This window comes from Glycine max, chromosome 18 (assembly GCF_000004515.6).
Source record: "Glycine max cultivar Williams 82 chromosome 18, Glycine_max_v4.0, whole genome shotgun sequence".
NCBI lineage: Eukaryota > Viridiplantae > Streptophyta > Magnoliopsida > Fabales > Fabaceae > Glycine > Glycine max.
In genome coordinates this window covers 50825389-50846986 of record NC_038254.2, presented here as the reverse complement: position 1 = coordinate 50846986, position 21598 = coordinate 50825389, and the positions used below count along the sequence as shown (strand labels likewise).

General features: G+C 29.6%; 3 protein-coding genes across 3 annotated transcripts; all 3 read left to right on the top strand.

Annotated features, from left to right (window-relative positions):
- Positions 1–3656: 3656 nt before the first annotated feature.
- On the top strand, positions 3657–6592 carry LOC100802530 (uncharacterized). The gene is made up of 3 exons (XM_003551579.3): positions 3657–3776; positions 4593–4658; positions 5774–6592. The coding sequence occupies exon 3, from the start codon at positions 5790–5792 to the stop codon at positions 6378–6380; it is 591 nt and encodes a 196-aa protein (XP_003551627.1). The 5' UTR covers positions 3657–3776; positions 4593–4658; positions 5774–5789; the 3' UTR covers positions 6381–6592.
- A 1055-nt stretch (positions 6593–7647) lies between these two features.
- Positions 7648–8597, top strand: LOC100527182 (late embryogenesis abundant family protein). The gene has a single exon (NM_001249166.2). It carries the CDS (start codon positions 7723–7725, stop codon positions 8386–8388), a length of 666 nt encoding a protein of 221 aa, NP_001236095.2. The 5' UTR covers positions 7648–7722; the 3' UTR covers positions 8389–8597.
- Positions 8598–17182: 8585 nt separating this feature from the next.
- Positions 17183–21598, top strand: LOC100802008 (cytochrome P450 714A2). The gene is made up of 5 exons (XM_003551578.4): positions 17183–17539; positions 17892–18118; positions 19049–19299; positions 19677–20091; positions 21044–21598. The coding sequence occupies exons 1-5, from the start codon at positions 17212–17214 to the stop codon at positions 21485–21487; spliced, it is 1665 nt and encodes a 554-aa protein (XP_003551626.1). The 5' UTR covers positions 17183–17211; the 3' UTR covers positions 21488–21598.

Genomic DNA, 21598 nt, shown 5'->3' with positions numbered 1-21598 from the left:
GGGTAGGAGTAGATAAGTTAAAAAAAAAAAAAAGTCAATCAAAATAATGAGAAATATAAAAAAACATATCTAAATTGTGATTATATGAATAGAAGTTATGAGTAGTAATGTATAATCAAAGTCTCATAGTTTCAAAAAAAAATTAATTATATCTAAAAAATAATATTATATATTGGTATCCAAAAAATAATATATATATATATATAGGCTGGCCTATCAGGCTTACTTTTTAATAAATCTAAAATTTAATAAACTTTTAAAAAAGTCTGAGCCTAACATTTTAATTAAATAGGTCAGTTCATATCAGACTTTATGTAGATAGGTCGTAGACCCTGTAGACCAGCCTGACTTAGTTCGACCCCTACTCCTGCGTGTAGAGGAGATTTAGGAACACTTTATTTTTATTCTTTTAACGTACTCTTACTTATAATTAAAATTATTAAAGATTATAAAACTTGGGGCGCATTTGTTACAAGACAAAATTTAACTTTCTCATTAATCTTAAAATGAGAAATTATTGATTTTCCATAATTAATTTTAGTTCATTTTTCCTACTAGGAAAAAAGAATTTAACTTTTCGGAGTGAAGAGAAAGTTTTAATTAATTATTTTACATGAACATTTAATTCATGAGAAACATATTACAATGAGGGATTATGTTTGTTGAGCTTCAAAAAAATTTATCTCCTAATAAACATCTTTTAAAATAAAATTATTAAAAAATGTATAAAATTTAAGAGTATTTGCTTTTCTGATTGTTTGAATGCGGTGACACAAAATCTAACACACTTTCACCAAGGAAACAGAGATGAGATAAAAACTGAATATGAAACTGATAATCCAAACATACACTTAAACTTAGTTTGGTTACACATGTATATAATTTTTTGGTTACACAAACGTACTTTTTCTGTATAACGGGGTTGGTTGGTATTAATGTAAAAGAGAAACAAAAGATCATGAGTCAATTCAGTTAGCCAAGTGTTAACGGGACATTTCGATGTACGGTGATGTTACACTTAGAGGTAAATAAAGGTAGAAAAGGAATCCGGAAAAGAGAGTAATTTGAGATGGAAAATGTTCACGCTATTACGTAACACTGTAATAAAGCTAAACATAAGTAAATGTATTGGCTAGCCACTTTTGTTATAAAGCTAAAACTGCCTGCCCACTATAAGTAATTCTTAAAATGAAAGAGTAACCAACGAGAGAAGTAAAATATCACTAACAAAGTAATAAGTACTAAATATAACAATAAAGTTAATGTTAATAATTTCTCCTTAAACTGAATATTATATACGTTAGCTTCTCAATAGACTCCAAGAGATGTTTACAATATACATCTTCAAGTAGGTATTCAACATTAAAGGTTTTGTAATAATATCATCTAGTTGTTGTTTAGCCACACAGTGGATCAGTTCAACAGTGTTATCCTCTCTGAGATCTCTAAGAAAATAATGGCGCATATACACTAAAAAAACAATTAATATAATTTACTTTACTTACCAATCAATCAATTTATCATTTAAAATCTATCAGGCTTTGAAAATACTTTCCAAAACAATTATTTTGAAAACTAAAAACTATAAACAACTCGGTGATATTTCTCTTTTCACTTCTCAATGGCAGCATATGAGAAGCTTCTTGGATACAGAAAGAACCATAGCTATTAAAGTAAAACTCCTACTGTGCATAGAGAACACAAGTTTACTGTTGCAAAGAATGGTTGTTAACATCAATTTTTTATAAAATGGATGTTAACAAAAAATTGATGACATAAATAATATGAATTTATTAATATTGATTTTCAAAAAACCGATATTATCATGAATCTGTTAACATAATATATACATGCAAAAAATTGATGATCGATTTTTATAAAATTTAATGTTATTTGATTAACTTTTAACATCAATTTTTATATATAAAAAAAAAAAGATAACTCAAATTAAAATCTCAATCATCACTTTGTTCTCTTTCTGTGCTCTGTTTGTTGGATTCCCAAACCTTTCACCAAAGCTCTCGCTCTCACCCTTGCGATCTCAGGACTCTACTCACGACGGTCAAAATGTTGTTATAGTGAAACAAGCTAAAACAAGTGCATCAATGTCAAAATGTTGATCCGCTCACTTCCAAAACATATGCTAGAAAACGTTTTAATACATGACAGTGGCCTCTTTGCATACTCCCAATCTAAGTAAATACTTATATTTTGCATAGTTTCATTTTCATTTTCTTCGTATCACACATGGCTGGAAAAATATTTTGATATAGTAGGGACTGGGAACAAAAATGAAAGGATGGCAGTGGATTAGACGACTCTCTTGAAGGCAAACCCATGTCAAAATCATTTTATAGCCTGCAATTGTGATGAGATTTACAACATGCAAAGATGGAATGTAGAAGAATTGAGTGCAAATTTGGTTTGCAGTTGGGAAATTATGTTTGAAGCAAAAGTAATTTAATCAGCGGATGAGAACTCTTGCTTTTGTGTTCATTTTGCTTTTATTTATTAGATTTGTATTGGAATGTGTGTCACAACATTTTCAACCATCACCAAATATGCATTCAATTGTTGGCCAAGAAGAGGCAGAGAGAGACTTGACTTTTCTGTTGTCTTTTTCCCTTTTCAAATTGTCACGGTGTTGTTCTTTCAAAACAATATCCGAGTTGTGTTAATATTTAATTGTAAAAATATTAACACAACTCTTAAAACGACGTCGTTTCGAAGGGACAATACAGGACAGTAGAGAAGTTAATTTTTGGTGAGATCCCTTTACTAATGGACTGGAGAGCAGCAACAATGTGAACGCTACTCATGTTCCTACTATTAATGGTGTTCTTCATTTTTTCAACTTAAACCTCATAGTTGACATGGTATAACAGCAACCATGTGAACGCAACTCAGGTTGTGGCCCAACTTTTTAGCAACAGCGATAACATGGTATAACAGAGAAATGTTCTTCATTTCTTTGACTTAAACCTCATAGTTCACAAGAGGTGAGGGCTTATTTGGAGTTTCCATTACTGATTACACCAATATAAAAACTTATTGTAAACTATGAGATTTTTAACTTATTTGGAATTTTTAGACTTATTCATTATATCAGTTTTTAACTTATAAAATAACTATTATGTTTTTAGTCCTATAAAAAAAATTGACCATTTTTAGTCTCATAACATAACTCTTTTTTTTATTCATCAATGTTAGTTCTTGAAAGAGACTAAAAATAGACAAAAATTAACCCTAATGAGAGACTAATATTGATGAATAAAAAAATAAAAAATAGTAAAAAAATTTATAGGAATTAAAATCAGATATCTAAAATTTTAGACGAACTAAAAAATTAATCAAAAAATTTCGACCAAGGTCTATGTGGTTTCTTTTTCCCGGCTTTCCCTGGTAATTGGTACAGTCCTACAAAGTACAATGTACAAACATTGATGTTTTAAGCCTAAGTACAATTTCTTCCAATGGCATGGCATGGCATAGAATAGAATAGAAAACGTACAACGGCCTATAGGACAGGAAACGTAACAACTTATAGGCTCTTTTAGGACTGAAAAAACAAACAACGTTTTATTTTTGTTTTTATGTTATTAAATTGCTTGTTACTTACTAGCTAATAATAGCTTTATTGAAGCACTTTGCAAACCCAACCTCTGAGGGTGCGTTAGGGGGTGCCAATTTGTTTTCAAATCTTGCAATTTCAGTTGGATTAAATTTTGAGGGTTTGAACATTTGTCTAGGACCCCATTCAATTCAAGCTTCGGCAGGTACTTATATGTGTTGCGTTCTTATATATGGTTACAAGTTATTTATATTAATTAGTTCCTCTCCTTATATAATTGTTGCAATGCCATAACGTTTTCGTCTTTCTTTGCTTAGGATTTTGTATTAATTTTTCATGAATGTGATTCTATTAAGCTAGCTGAATATATTGATTTTGAATTTGGCCAAGCAAGTTGTTGCATTGCATGTAACCATGTTTAGAATTTGGAATATAGACATTAAGAATTGTTTCTCCATGAATCACACATTTCTACATGTGCCGTGAATCATGGACACGGAATAAATAATCAAAGGCCAGAAAAGAAATAATAACATAACGTGTTGGAGTCTATGATGTTTCATGTTATGAAAATCTGCATCGGAGTCTATGATGTTTCATGTTATGAAAATCTGCATCACATGCATTTGAATCAATGTGGGGACTAGTCCTACATAATTTTGTTTTATTGTAGACCAAGTAATAACATCATTTTCAGATGCATGGTATGGTTGATTAATTGGAAAAGGTAGGTATATTTCCTCTTCAGAAAACTTTTGACAAATTCAAATACTTTGCTAGTTTTGATTGGTCACTGGTGTTAATCATAATAAACCCTGAAGTTTAAACAAATCAAGAGTGATTTGTTTTCTTCTTTTACGAATCACCTCTTTTTTTTTTCCAATTCACAAGCAATCCAACAAGGTTTGTTTCTCTAGCTAAAATAATTAATTATGTTTGGATTTCATACTCATTTTTCTGTTTTGACTTGTGTACACTAATATGTTGTTTAATACTCTATAATGTTTACTTTCAAATGCAGCTAGTTGAGGAGAAAAGTTGTCAACTCTTGACAACTAAACTTCCTCACAGAACATTTGTTTTCCAGGTAAGCCAGATGCTCAATAAACCAAAACTCTTAATATTTGGTGAACTATTGTACTGTATTTAATCATTACAATGTGTTTGTGTTACCTGTATCTTGTTGTTAACTATCATGTCATATTATACAGTTGTGGTATTATAATATAGATAATATAAATTTACAGTATTTTTCTTTTTTGTTGAAGGTGATTATAAGTTAGTATTTTAATCTTTTTAATTGCAGTTTCATATGTCATGAATCACGCTATGCATGTTTTATTTAATTGAAACTTAATAGACAAGGGAAATAGAGCAAGCAAAGAGATACCCAAAAACAAAGACATTGACAGATTCTTTATAAACCAGGAAAACAAGCAATGTGACAAAAAAGAGAGAACAATTAATAAGAAAAATAAAAGATTGGACAAAAAAACAAAATGGTGAGTCTATGAAGAAATCAAATTCTAAACAGTTTTATCTTAGACCTCGTCCATCAAATCACACAAGAAATACATCATGAAACCTTAAATGATGTTAGGATATTGGACAATGAGAGTAGATTCTTGAAATTAGAGCTTGCTTTAAACTTTCCCAAAATATATATGAAAAGGACGGATGCATTATCCTCTGTTTCAGAGAAACTAAGAATGTGAATATTGAAAATGGAAAATTTGGTGAGCATGCATAATGTTTAGTTATTATTCTGAATTTGAACATAGATATCTCATCTGATATACTCTTGCTTCGTTTTTTTGTTTTTTTTTTGTTATTCCTCTATGTATTATGTGTATGAGGCTGAGCTCTGGCGCAACAGTAAATTTGTGCCTTGTGACTGGTTGGTCATGGGTTCAAATTTAAAAACAGTCTCTTTGCATAGGTAAGAAAAACACCGAGTAGTGAGCGCAATAATCTTTCCCCGTACCTTTGCATGGTAATAAGGAATCTTTTGGCATCCGGGTAGGTTAGTTTTTAATGTCTATGTATACATATGGATAGATAAATAGATCGATACAAGAGTTTCTCAATTCACATTTGAGGCATAAATGATGGTTCTTTTGAAGTTTCATTCCATGCACTTGAAACTATATTAAAAGTCCAAAAAAATATAATTGATATCCAATTTTTTGCATGATGGTGTAGATCCACACTAGGCACAATGAAGAAGGGATCTGGCTGCAAAGGAAGCATTGTGTGCCTGATGGTAACATTATGTGTAGTGATTGCACTTGTATTGCTAGGAGTGATCTTAGCAATGACAGTGTTCAAACCTAGGCACCCTATTACCAATGTGGATTCCGTAAGGCTTCAAAACATGAGCTTGGACATGGACATATTTAGCATGAGTGTAAATGTGAACTTGACATTGGAAGTGGATGTTTCTGTTAACAACCCTAATAAGCTTGGATTCAATTACTACAATAGCTATGCTCAACTCAATTATAGAGGACAGTTGATTGGGGAAGCCCCTATACCCAATGGACACATATTAGCTGAGGAGATTAAGGGACTCAACTCGACACTAACTGTTATGGCTGACCGTTTGGTCTCAAATTCTGAGGTGACCAAGGATGTTGCATTGGGTTTATTGCCCCTCAACAGCTTGGTGAGAATTTTTGGCCAAGTCAACGTTTTAGGGTTTATCAAATTCTATGTGGCTTCCACCTCATCTTGTGATTTCACCCTCAATCTTTCCAATAGAACAATAGTGGACAATAAGTGCCAAGAGAAGACAAAGATTTCGGGTTGATTTCTATGTTAGGGTTGGAGAAGAGAGAAGATTCAAAGAAAAGAAAAGTAACAAGGAAGGAGAGCCTGTTATGTAGTCTTTCAACATCATTTCTTGTTTTTTCTAAAGTTCTCTCAATTTGGAGGATTTTAAACATCCAAAGAAGGAAACATGCAAGTAGCTATCCCCTCATGTGAATCATCTTTCGTTACCCTTCATTTTCTTTTATCTATTTTTCCTCAACTTCCACATGTGTGATAAAATATTAATATGTATTTATTTGTTTATTTTATTTTTAAAATCCAACAATGTTGGGGAAAAATTTATATAAAAATATTGTAAATAAAATATTAATAATTCATATAATTCAATATATATATATATATATATATAATGATCTTTAATAGATAAAAATTAATATATTTTATTATTTAAATTACATATTATTATATGCACGTGAACATGATCAGTGAACTAACTTAATTAACTTAATTGTTCATTTTTAATGGTTAACAATATCTTAAAGTGTCATAAAAAATTCTCAAAAATAAATATAATAGTTTATTTTGGCCTTAAATTATAATAAAAATTGATAAGTAAATATTTATTATATTTTAATCCTAGAAGTCTAATATTTTAGAGTACTAATTGAATGAACAATAGATATGATTAAATATTTATAAAATTAATGATTAATTAAAAAAGAATCAATCAACTCTTGATCATAAGTTTGAGTTTTATAATAAAATTAAAATATTGATCAGACAATTGAATGAAAAAATAAAAGAATTTCTCAATTTATTATTGCTATTCTGTTGAAAATGATTGCATCACTACTAAAAGTCATTGATTTCATATTTAAAAGTAGTATTGCAACTTGGCAAGCCGACTTGGATACAATTTTTTAGGTGCCGATTTAGATATATATATTTAGGTACTTTTAATATTATTCTCTGATTAAAATTGGGATTTTTCTATAATACTACAAAAAGATTACATTACTATAACTTTTGACTGAAGAGCAGTACTAGTACTAAAAATACCCGAATATTACATGTATCTAGATTTTGTCTTCAAGTTTGAATCTCATATGCATGGAATTAAAAGAGACTCGTATTGTCAGTTGGGACACGCAACGGCATACCGCGCATTAAGTAGAGTCTGCATACTAGTAATTAATACTATACATTAAACCATTGGACCCCCACAACTTCCAACTACCTTAGGATAATTAATTAGTACATGATTATTATGGTTGGCACTCCTATTCCTATATAGGCCCTTCATAGCCATCAAAAATCTCATTCTTAAATCTAATCTTCACACTTGCCTGTGTTCTTCTAGTTCTCTTAGGGCCACCATTATGTCTCAATTAGCACCAAAACAATTCATGACTGAATCACAAAGTAACCAGGACCACGAGCAAGTGGTGGTGATCTCACAGAAAAAGCTAAAGAGGAGAAGAGTGTGTGTGATGGTCACAGGAGCAGTGCTGTTACTGCTCATTGTGCTAGTCATAGTGGCAATTATCTTGGCCTTTACCTTGTTCAAGACCAAAGAACCAAGAACTCAGCTTGTGTCTGCCACTTTAGAAGGTATAGCACCTCGTCTCACACTTCCTGCCATTGACCTACAAATCAATGTCACACTTGACCTCAAGGTTCGGGTTGAAAACAGAAATCGTGCTAGTTTGAAGCATGAAGGGGGAAAGAGTGTGTTGCTGTATAAAGGAAAAGAGGTTGGAGATGCTTATATAAACCCTGGTCTTATTCCTTCAAGGGGTTCTACTATTCTTCCATGCAGACTCACCCTTCAGGTGGAAAAGCTAGCTTCCAACTTGACCAGTTTAGTTGGTGATTTGATGGGGGGAGAGATCTCTATGGACACAGTTACTAGAATTCCTGGGAAAGTTACCTTCCTTGGATTCATCAAGAAACATATTGTTGCAGAGTCCAATTGCCAATTCACTATTAGTGTTTCTGAGTTGAAGATCACAAACCAAACTTGCAAGAGTAAGGCCAAGTTATGAAATCATGTATGAAGCAGATTTGTAGGTTATAGTTCATACTTTAGTTTCTCACTGTGAGGAGTTTCTGAGACATTAATAATAGTGTTACATACTTACATGTTTCTACATGCTAGTTTTATTTGTATGCTTGTCTATTAGACGTTGGTTTCAGTATTGTAAATTTTGAGAATATTATTTCCGGGAGTATTATTTATAATATTTTGTGCTAAGTCTGTGTCCTTTTGAGATGTGTGATGTGATTACATGCAAAAGCAGAAGATCCTCTTCATTGCAACTTGCAAGGGGTCTGGAATCTTGACTTTGCATGTGATTCAATATTATAAAATTTCCCTTTAGAATAACCAGATCAAGCTTGGCTTCAATTTCCCTGTAACAACATTTTGATAATTAAGTCAGTACTAAATGGTAATCTGGCGAAAGACATAGCCATATCTAAGAATAGTATTTTTAATTTCGGCATTGAGATTAGAGAAATTGAAAATAATAGTTACATTTTCAATTCCATTGTTATATTTCAAAGTGTAACCAAATGAAACTTAAGTCATTAGTCATAACAAAAAACTTGTACTATTGTCCATGCCAAAGGTTTATGTCGAGAACAAGTTAGAGGGCAGAGGCAAAAATTTAAAGCGTAATTTCAATTTCTAATGTCTAAACACAAAACCAAGACCTCAGAAAAAGGTAACAAAAGCATCTAAAATTGGCCTATAGTGGCTTCAATAATGATGTGGTTTTATCAATACTCTTGGTCGTCTATTATTTTATTTTATTTTAGTTTCTGTCTTGCGCTCTCAACTACATGGTGAATGAGAACCCTCCACATTCAAATCCAACTAGAAAAATAAAAACAGAAAACCAGCGAGGGAAAATAATTTTTTCTTTGCGTGCCTCTTAATGCATAATACAAAAGCAAATCTTCTTGACTTTGAAGGTAAATCATAAACATGAATAGCAATAGACCTATACTTGCAATAAAATTGTCCTAGGCTGCTAAAATAAAGGAATCATCTATTTGAGAAGAAAATGAATTAGAGATACAGGGAAAATCAGGAACATCAAGATTGGCATCTCTACATTGTAGTTATCAAAATTCAAGTATCCAATGAAGTGGTTCATATAATGGGTATACACAAAAACCAGACTCCATAACAAGCATCTTGCATTAACTGACTTGAAAGCATCAGCATCCCATATATATTTGCAGTGCTGAAGGAGTTTCTGCATTATCACAATTCACAATTCAAATGAGGGATCAAAATTAGGTCATCAAGCTACATTGCTACATTGCAAAGGCTTCAGGCTTGGCGATTTCTACGGAGCTAACTATAACTAGTCTAATGTGTTTAGTCTTCTTTAGTATATACTACAAGTATGCTTCATGGAAGGTGTTCTGCTCGAGTTAAGTAGAATCACGGATTCACAAAATTCTATTCAAATATTTAACGCAACTTTATATTAAGGCTTGGATTCAATACCACTGATTAAGATAAAATAACTGTAAGTTGATTCATGCATAAGTAAGCTTCATAGAAGGTGATCCAGTTGGAGTAAAGCAGAATCAGTATGAGCCACAAAACTCTTTATTTGAATGGTTTATATTAAGGCTTGATCTCAATATCAAGATAAAATAACTTTTGTCAAGTTGATTTTAGCCAATTTAGTCTAAAATGCTGGTTCCCCTACATTTTTTTGGTCTCCATATTTTGAATGTTCTACCAGAGTGGAACTAAATTCCTTATCGAATTGTCTTCAAGAGAATCATCTAATCCATTGCCATCCCTTCATTTTTGTTCCCAGGCCCTATTATATCAAAATATTTTTCCAGCCATGTGTGATATGAAGAAAATGAAAATGAAACTTTGCAAAATATAAGTATTTACTTAGAATGGGAGTATGCAAAGAGGCCACTGTCATTTATTAAAACGTTTTCTAGCATATGTTTTGGAAGTGAGCGGATCAACATTTTGATATTGATGCACTTGTTTTAGCTTGTTTCACTATAACAACATTTTAGGAGTTTCAATGTAATAACTTATGTTCTCTATGCATAGTAGGAGCTTTACTGTAATAGCTATCGTTCTCTCTGTATCCAAGAAGCTCCTCATATGTTGCCATTGAGAAGTGAAAAGAGAAAAATCTCCCGGTTGTTTATAGTTTTAGTTTTCCAAAATAATTGTTTTTGGAAACAATTTTCAAAGCCTAATAGATTTTAAATGATAAATTGATTGATTGGTAAGTAAAGTAAATTCTTTTTTTAGTGTATATGCGCCATTATTTTCTTAGAGATCTCAGAGAGGATAACACTCTTGAACTGATCCACTGTGTGGCTAAACAGCAACTAGATGATATTATTACAAAACCTTTAAACCTTTTAAAGTTGAATATGTGCTTGAAGATGTATATTGTAAACATCTCTTGGAGTCTATTTAGAAGCTAAAGTATACAATATTAAGTTTAAGGGGAAATTATTAACATTAACTATATTGTTATATTTATTACTTATTATTTGCTAGTGATATTTTACTTCGACTCTGAAAGGTTTGGATCTCAAAACAGATACAAACGTATTCAAAATTAGTTTAGTTTAGAACCAGTTTAGAATTGATTTTTTAAAACCAGTTCGATTTCGAACTAGATTGCAAACCAATTGCAGATTCGGGTTAAAAACCAAACTGATTAAATCAATTCAAAAAACCATTTCAGTTTGATTTTTTCCAAATCCATTTTTGCACAGTCCTAGGTGGGGAAGAGGGTAGTCTGATAGCTGCACCAAGACCAATTTGGTAGGAGCCAATGTTCTTGTAATTATTTTGGGTCCTGTTAGGTGCATTTTTGAGAATAGACCTATTTTTGGGGTGTTCTTCATCAATCTTGCTTCTTGCAGCCTATAAATTGCTTCTTGCACCTTTCTAGAGAATAATGATTCATAGAAAATAAGAGAATCCTGGAAATACCATTCACAATCAATGCCTAGCATCTACTTTTCTCTCAACTACTACGCAACTAAGAAGCCAAGCCACCCTTAAGTATAAATAACATAAGCGCAAATTCAAAGCTGGCATATGAATTCAATAAATGTATATAGGTCAAGAGCTTAACCAATAAGTTGAGAAGCTCAATGGAATAAGTCCTTGGTGTCCCAACCCCAAATCAATGACCCATTCTCATAAAATTAGTTGATCACTCAAACCTTTGGCTCCATCTAGATAAAGAAAAAAAACTCAACTGGGTTTTTCAAAGTCAACGATATATATAAGTCGATAACCAATTAGAGCCGTTCTTGTGAACCCTTTTTAATTAATGTCACAACTCACCAGTTGAGCTCTCCCATTCCTCTCTTCATTTATTTTTATTTTTCTAGCCTATATTAATTTAGTAAGAAGAAGATAAAAATTTACTACAGCAGAACACAATTTTTTTTCTCAACATGTTATTGGTACAAAATAACCCTACTATGATACAATGACAAAATATTTATGAAATTTATGAGTGTAATTAAAATAAGTATTTCTCTTTTAACATTATTTATTTTATATCTAAGTATCACTTAGGATTCGAATATAAATATCTTATTAAAGAACACAAATCGTTATTATGTTAATTGTTGTTAGTTAATAGAATACATTTTATGAAAAAACTCTTTAATAGAATACATATTTTATGGAGAAAAAAACTCTTTAATGCACTATTATGGAGTGAAATTTATTTAGATTTTAATAAATTTTAATTAATAATAATAGTGTATTAAAAAGTATGCTAAAGAATAAATTACAGTCATTTGTGAGAATGGTGCGTGTGTAAGAAAAAAACATTTCTTACACGTTTTAATTGTTTTAAATAGAGTTATATTACTCGTATACTAATTTTATAAAATTTTAATTTTTCTTCTTCTTTCAATTAGAAATACTTATTTTTATTTTTTTATCTATCGGGATTACATTAATCATTTTATTGGATACTCTTTCTTCTCATTCTATCTCATTAATATTCATAATGTAACTTTTTAAATTTAACCAGAATCCATAGATTTTTTTTTTAAATTTTATCCAATTATAAATATTTTCTATTTATAAATTAGAGTAGTTTTTAGAATTACTCTATAATTAGAACATTTTAAAGATTTTTCCTTCAACAATTTTTTTTAGAAGTTATCATTTTCATTGAAATATATGTTTTATCCTAACTATTTATCTTAACTATTTATCTTATTTTATCTTTATTATTCAATTGCAATATCTTTTTGTAAAAAGTAGCAAATAGTTAATATTAACCTTTTGTCATAATATAAACTATTTATTGTAAATATAAAATCTAATTTACTTGTTAAAAATACATTTATTGAATATTTTAATTATAATATAATTTATATATTACTAATTTTTTTAAGTATATAAAAAATGAACACTTATCATATGTATTGCAGGTACTAAAATACTTATGGCATATGACAAGATTATTAGAACACAATAGATAAACAATTACAGAAGAAGAGATAATTAAGAAAAGAAATATTTTTTAAATGAAAAGAGATAAAATTAATTTTAATAATTAAGGCAAAATAATAAAATAGATAAATTATTGGATGTGACAGGACTTTTAAACATGTGCATCCACATGTTAACCAGACACCACACATACGTACATACTTCCTCCGTTCATAAATAATTATTATCTTATGTTATTTTAGAAACACACTTCCTCCGTTCATAAACAATTTGTTTGGGACATTCAAACATCAAATATTGATAGACGCCATTTTCATCCTTTTAATTAAATTAAAATGAAATATTAATATTACAACATTTTAAATTTAAATTTCATTTAATCATAAATTTTTTATAAAATTTATCAACTAAAAATTAAATATTTTAAAGATTTAATTTATAAAATCTTTACCTCAACTGTTATCATCATGACAATGGTTCACCACCATATTATTATTGTTGTTCCCACTAACATGATTATGATTGTCTTATTTTTTAGTTTATGTAAATTTATGTTTTTCCACAATTTTAATCCTTTTAAGATTATAATTTTTTTAATTTATAATTTCCAAAAGTTTATGTTTATATAGATTAAAATTGAAAAATATAAATTTACAAACATTAAAAATAAACAAAATATTTTATTAAAATCAAAATTAAAAAAAAAAATTAAAACTTAAAAAGCTAAAATTAAAAAAATAAACTGAACCAAAAACTAAAAAATCTCAAGTGACGAGGATAAAAACATACTTTACCTTCAAAGCAAACCTTAAATGTCTTTTGGCTTTTATATAACAACCAGCCGAAACACTGGTGGCTTTTATATAAAAACATATTTAAGCTTAAAAACCAACCTTAAATGTCTTTTGATCTTCTTAACTATGTTTAAGAGTATTGTGGAAAACATAATTTTAAAAAATAAAATATTATTGTTTTGGAACAAAAAAAAAAACTAGACTATTTCCTCTATCTCAAAATAATAATTATCCTTATGTAGTTTTACACAAACTAAAAAAATAATAAATAGATGGAAAAAAATAATAATTTTATAAAATTAATCTTATATTATTATTATTATTTTTTATAAATTTTGTTATCTATTATTAATATTATAAAATATAAATAAAAAAATAATTAATTTTATACTAAAATATAAAATAATAATTATTTTAAAATATTTTTTTTTCTCTTAGACAACAATTATAACATAAAGGAGTAAGTATTGTTTTGAAAGGGAGGAGTATTATATTTTGCAGTTTTATGACAAGGAGGTTGGTTACTTGGTATCAATGGTATGGTGCAGTGGTATGCACAACAGTGTGTTTTGGGCAACACAAGTCAACATCTGCACATCTTGGGCCGTGCGGCCAGCAAGGAGGTAGGGGAATTTCTTTCAGCACCCAGAATTTGTTTTACACCTAACACTTTTTTTATTTTTTTCCAAATTACCCCTCCTAATAAATAGATTCATAATCCGTAAGAGATTTACACATTCATAATCCATAAGAGGCTTACTTGTAATCGTATATTATCAAAAAAACCTGTGCGTGACTTTCTCGTTATTAGCATGACGCTCTAACCAACTAAGTTAATAAACCAATTATGTTATAAAATAACTAATGTTACTATATGTAACGCTAAGATTTCTTACATATATTTGATGCACATGTAAATTTACATAATATATTTTGTGACAATTAATTTTGATCTAATAATTAATTTTTTTTATATATAAATTTTTTACGAAATCTCTAATTTTATTTAAAATTTATATATGTAAAAAATATATTATTAGATAAAAAATAATTATAATAAGGCCAAAAACAGAAATCTACTAACGTATTTTTTTTCTTATTATAATTAATTTTAATCTAATAATGTACTTTTTAACATATATAAATTTTAAATAAAAATCATAGATTTCATAAAAATTTATATATGTAAACAAATTAATTCTTAAATAAAAATTAATCGTCACAAAATTTATTATGTATACATATGTATTAAATATATATTAAAAAATTTAATATTATACGTAACGACATTAATTATTTTATAACATGATTAATTTATTAGCTTAATTGATTAAAATATCATTTTATTAACACAAAAGTTGCATATTTGAACCTTACATAGGCCATTAATTTAATAAAAAAAATTAAAATAAAATTAAAAAAAATACTAATTGTCAATCTATATACATATTAGACGGATTATAAATCCGTAAACGGATTATGAATTCACAAGTTTACTATTACAAATTATGAATCCATCTATTTAGCAGGAGAGATATATTTGGAATTTACAAAAATTTGTTGTCTACATAATGAAAATGCTAGATATCAGGCAGACCTTGGGCCACGAGCGCGTCAGTACAGCAGCACCTTGGGCCACTTACAAACCAAATTAATTTTATACACTATATTATATTGTTAACTATATTTTATTTGCAGTAAAAAACTATATTATTTTTAAATTATTTTTCACAAAATAATTTTATACGAAAATGCATAATTAAATGATTGACATAAAAAATTTATCTTATTTAACATATTTTAATTAAATTTATTTTGATTATTTAAAAATAAGCATTAAATAATTTTTATATTTTTGATACAATAAATATTTTTTAACTTATTACCTTCATCAGTGTACCCAATAGAATAGGAAAAAATTATACTGCGTTTTATTGCTCGTATTAATTACTTTGACATTTCATACAGTACATCAATTTTTATCTTTCTTGCCATGACTCTCTTAAGAGGAAGAGAAATGCTAAATCATGCGAAACAGAGAGACCGACAAATTGACAGAACGACTAAAAATGTTGACATTTGGCAACAAATTCATATATAAAAAATTTTAATTTAATTTAACTTTTAAAGTTTTTTTTTTAATTTTCAAAACTTAGCCTCCCTCTTTCTTCAGAAGAAACCTGAATCTGACTCTGGTTTGGCCAAAGAGAGAGAAACTAAAGGTCCAGGTTTGCAAGAAGCATATCAAGGTCGTAGAAGTTAGTGACTCTTTAATTAGGGTAAATCTACATCACGTGTTCAAGGAAAATTACGTTGTCTGACTATAACAATTACAGTCTACTATATTTGGCTGTCTAGGAACAAGCTTATTTTTGAAGATTATCAATTTTCTGTAATAGAGGTTATTAGCAAGATTAAGTTTCTTATGTATAGACAAACGCACCTGTTCCATTTGTTTTAGCATCTTGATATAGGTCTTCTTGTATTAAGGAGACTTTTGATTTTCTTTAACTGCGGGGTATACCCCATTTATTATTGTATCATTTTGGGTTTAATATAATTTATATTTTTTCCCCCAAAAAAAAAGTTAGTGTGAGGATTGAGTGAAAATGATGTTCTGTTTGGATTCATAACAAAAAGGGAAGACCATAAGGAAGATGAAAATGGCATTTTGGTTTGGTTTTGTCTTGTGTGACATTCGTATGGAAGGGGCAAAATTGAAAATCATGTTCTTAAGTGTTCAGTGGATAATTCGGCTTGTGCAGTTCGCATGATATAGCATGTATCCAAGAGGAATATCATTTTGTGTAATTGCTTTTTATTATTTCTTAAATTTTAAATTTTTTTGACTATTTTTATATATTTTTTCATTAACTTTATTTAACTTTTATTTTTTTATTATTTAAAAAATTTAGAGAAACTCGGAGTTTCTCTCTTCCCTTGTATATAAAGCTTTGGATAAGATGGTACTACTCTTGGTTTATTTTTCGTGGTTTGGGATGTCATTCTAGTTTTTCTTTTAAAGGTTTTTTTTTAAATTCCAAAACAATGGAAAACCTGGGATTAAAAACACACTAAGGAAATGTATAAATTGAAATTATAAAAGTCGCGTTCTAATGTAAATTTAATATATAAAACTAAAAATAAAAGTCTTGATTTTTGACAAAATTACTTTTTCACCTGAAAATTAAACATGAATTAAAGGTTGACAAACATATTACATTTATGATTTAAAACACCACCTTTTCTTCAACCACACATGTAACTGGTTAAACCAATCTTACCATGACTAAAAAGGCTTGTGAGTTCTACATCTTGTTTGGTTTTTTTAAATATTAATATGCATTAATTATTTTTTTTTATATAGGCATGCATGCGGTGAAATTTATAATATATAGAAATAGCACAAGTCTAACTTTTTCATTTAATACTATTTGTTCTACATAATTAAGATGATATATGATTATGACAATTTTGCACATTTTTTAACTTTATCATTAGTGTAAAGTATGCATAGCTTTTGTCGATATATTAAGATATAAATCAAGGGCAAGTGACTGCTAGCTATAAAATTGTAGAAATAGATGTACAAGTCAAAGTGGCTGAGCCAAAGAGTGGAGATGGACGTTGAAGGTCAGTGGCAGATTTCACAGAGAGAGATATGCTGGTCAATGATGTTCATAGCTTCATGGAGCATCATTGTATTATTATATGTGAAACTGTGGTATAGATCTCAAAGGATCAGATCAGTGCTTCAGAAACAAGGCATCAATGGACCAAAACCTTCTTTCCCCTTTGGCAACCTTTCTGAGATGCAACAGCTCAACCAAGGTGCTCCTGTTTCTCTTGAAGCCTTAGACAAATGGGCTTTTTCCCTCTACCCCTTTTTCCATACATGGAGGCAACGCTATGGTACATATATATAATATATATGCATGAATATTTATTAGTAATAATTTGTGTTGTTGTTATTATCACTATTATATATCAAAATTATATTTTCTCATTGTACTTTGAGTGTTGATTATATGTATCATATATATTGTGAGTCTGATTAGTATATATGTCAGAGTATTTTTTCTGATCTTTAGTTTTCATGAACAGACATATGATCATTAGGTCCAATGTTCCAGTACTTCACTGGAATTAGACATCTATAGATATCAAAATTTTTAATTTTGAAGTCACAAAAGTATTATATATATCTAAATTTTATCTATTTTACTTTGGTTTTTGAAATTGAAACATATATTCTGATGATCAGGTCCAGTGTTCATGTACTCCACTGGAACCAAACAACATCTATATGTGGAAATACCCGAATTAATGAAATGGATAGGTCTGAACACATCCTTGGACCTGGGCCGGCCATCGCATCTAACAAAAACATTGAAGCCCTTGCTGGGTGATGGCATCATCATGTCTAATGGACTACATTGGGCCTTCCAAAGGAATTTGCTTGTTCCTGAGTTTTTCCAGAGCAAAATTAAGGTGAGGTATTGTTTATCTCTCTTTTGTTTCTACCAATAAAACCAAATTTGTGTTATGAATAAATTTTTATGGAGTAATTTCTTTCTTACAAAATTTTTCCTTGAATTAAAAAGTCATACTATATAGCTGATATTTACCTAAAAATTTACTCAGTATATCCTCAACGGATTCATTTCCTATATGTCATGAATATATTTAAATTTTTACATTTCTCTTAATTACTAAACAGTTTAATATTTACTTGTGCATTGTACAGGATAAATATTTATTTTCATATAGTTATAATTAAAATTCACAATAATAAATATTTTAAATATATAAGTTTTATTTTATATTTATAATAAATAGTTTAGATTTTGATATAAGGTTATTCATAAATTAAAGAATAAACGGTTAAGAAAATATAGTATACAAATAAAGATAAAAGGATAATAGTTTGAGATGATAGAAAAAAGTATTTTTTACTAGATATAAGTATATCTTTAATTATTCACATGTCACGTCATTATTGATCGAAATTAAGATAATGCATTTATCTTAGATTTTTTTCATAAAGAGAGAAGAGAAAGTGTAAAAAGATTTGATAGAAAGAGTAAAAAGAATGAGAAATTCCCTATAGATTAGAGGTTTTAATTTATAGTAGAGATGATGACTAGCAGAAACGTAGATCAAAAGAAAAAATTGAACATGACTTTGTTTAAATTTGGCATATATGAAACGCCGAAAGGGGGTCTATTCTTCCATATATATCGTCCTAATAAATTAATATACATATATTATTTAATAATATTCTTACCAAACTTCTAATGTTCGTGTTGCCAGATCAGATGATAGTTTTAAAGTATCGTATCAAAATCCTTTATGTACATATAGATGCAAGTATAGCTGTATAATGTATTTGTTTTGGTTTTGGGTTTAACCTATATATAGAATTGGGTGGATATAATGGGAGAATCAACCATGGCAATTATCAAAAAATGGGAGAGCCATATAACAGAAAGTGAAGGGGGGATTACAGAGCTGGTGATTGATGGAGATATGAAGACTCTTACAGCGGATGTCATTTCCAAAGTTTGTTTTGGCACCTCTTATGCTCTAGGAAATTTAATTTTTGCAAAACTGGCCTCCATGCAAGCTATACTAGCAAAGTCTAGTGTTCTATTTGGATTTCTAAACCTAAGGTTATATATCCTTGTTCAATTTTTGACAAACATATACAACAAATCAATACTACCTTACTACATGCCTAAAATATATGTTTTGTCTCCTATTTTTTTATTCTAAATTGGTCTTTTGTGTTTTAAAAATCCTAAAATGGTCTCCTAAAGAACCTATGTGGGAAACTGTACCATCACGGGTGGAATTTAATGTCTTTTAGGTTAAAACTAACGAAAGTACAAACATGTTACTAAAATATTTTTTTAGGAGATCATTTTAGAACTTTTAAAACATAAGAACTAATTTAGAACCAAAAAATAAGTTAGAAGAACAAACATATATTTTAGCCTCACTACATTATACCATGTGCTGATCAAAGACATATGATGTATATTCCCAGGTTTCTTCCCACCAAGGAAAACAAAGAGCTGTGGAAGTTGCAGAAAGAGGTGGAAACGATGATACTAAAAGTGATCAAAGACCGTGAAGGAGAAAACCAAAAGAGTGGCACACATGAGAATGAAAAGGATCTATTACAAATAATACTAGAAGGTGCTGCCAATGCCACCACTGGTACTAGTGGAAAGGGTATTTTTGGGTCCCGGTATAACATAAACCAGTTGATTATAGACATTTGCAAAAATATTTACTTTGCAGGCTATGAGAGTAGTGCTCTTGCAATTATTTGGACACTGCTGCTACTTGCCTTACACCCTGAGTGGCAACAACGAATTAGATCAGAGATTATGGAGACCTATGATAACACGGTGCCTCATTCCTTTCTTGACATGGACAAACTTCGAAACTTGAAAGCAGTTAGTACAACACTCCTTTTCTGAAATTTATTATTGTACTTAAAAGCATTGCACTCTCGACTCCTAAAAGTATATATATAAAAAAGAACTATACTGTCTATACAACAAAACTTCCCAGTATTAAAAATCATGCTTATTGTAGTCTTCTATGTACTGAAAAAACTTTAAATTAGTCTTTTAACTTTACTAAAATATATTGACTTTGATAGATGTTTAATACTAGAAAGATTAACTGTATAGTTTTATTACTTAAGGCACTATTTATTTAAGACAAAGGATAATATTTTAGAGACTAAATTAATAGTTGATACTTTATTATTCCTTAAAATTCTTGGACATGAAGTATTAACCTTTACTTCTGTTGTGCTACTACTCTCCATAATTGAGGAATAGTTAGCTACATTGGATGGACCTAAGACATCAAATGTCACAGTCCCTGTACATGACACCATTGTCCTTTATTACGTAGAAGAGAAACACATTCTTTATTAGTTTGGAGTCACTTAATTTTTCAGCATTCTTATTTGGTGAAATTCTACATCAACCCCATTAAATGAGATCAATTACACCTAATAAACAAGAATGCTGAATACAAAACGCATTTCTCTTTACAGTGACAATATATAGTGGCCCTGTATTAGTTGTCATGACACATTAGTATAGTACAAAAACACTTAATTTCTTACATTTGTATCAGTAAGTTGTTGGTCTAAGTGATGTTCAACTCGATTCCTTTAAGTAAGATCACAAATTAAGTTTTATGAATGAAAAAAATATAATTGAAAAAAAAGAATCACACTAAAAGTGACTAATTAGATTCTTTGATGGTGATTAATCATCAATAAAACCGGTGATATTTTATATCAATAATATGTTAACAAAAAAAAACATTCTTACATTTGCTATCCTAATTAATAATCTCAACAATTGATCCTAATGTGCACCTGTGCAGCTAACAATGGTGATTCAAGAGAGTCTACGACTTTATGGGCCTTCAACTATGGCCACAAGGGAAGTGTTGGCCAATGAGATGAAGTTGGGGGAATATGTGCTGCCTAAAGGCATCAACTTGTGGTTGTTCACACTTGCGTTGCACCGTGACCCTGATAACTGGGGACCAGATGCTAGGGAATTCAAGCCAGAAAGGTTTGCTGGTGGTGTTTCTTTAGCCTGTAAGTACCCTCAAGCTTATATACCATTTGGTCTCGGGGGTCGAATTTGCTTGGGCCAAAACTTTGCCTTGCTACAAATGAAGGAAGTTCTGTGTCTTCTTCTGTCCAACTTCTCCTTTGCTGTTTCACCAAACTATTGCCATTGCCCTGTGGATAGTTTTCTGTTAATGCCAAAATATGGTGTAAGACTTCTTGTTAGCAAGGTTCACAAGACTAGTGCGTAGTTCAGGTTTTGTTCTGTGTTGTCCCAACATATGTGACCAAGTCTAGCTAGCTTTGTTAGTGACTTTGTTGGGATGGATGATGCATAAATAAAAACTCTTATGATTTGCTAA

What these genes read in the sequence shown, in the direction of transcription:
- LOC100802008 (XM_003551578.4), top strand. Translation starts at nt 17,212, where the DNA reads ATGTACAAGTCAAAGTGGCTGAGCCAAAGAGTGGAGATGGACGTTGAA. An exon ending in TTTTCCAGAGCAAAATTAAG is followed by an intron (nt 18,119 to 19,048) that starts GTGAGGTATTGT and finishes ACCTATATATAG; the next exon opens with AATTGGGTGGATATAATGGG. An exon ending in TTTGGATTTCTAAACCTAAG is followed by an intron (nt 19,300 to 19,676) that starts GTTATATATCCT and finishes GTATATTCCCAG; the next exon opens with GTTTCTTCCCACCAAGGAAA.
- LOC100527182 (NM_001249166.2), top strand. Translation starts at nt 7,723, where the DNA reads ATGTCTCAATTAGCACCAAAACAATTCATGACTGAATCACAAAGTAAC.
- LOC100802530 (XM_003551579.3), top strand. Translation starts at nt 5,790, where the DNA reads ATGAAGAAGGGATCTGGCTGCAAAGGAAGCATTGTGTGCCTGATGGTA.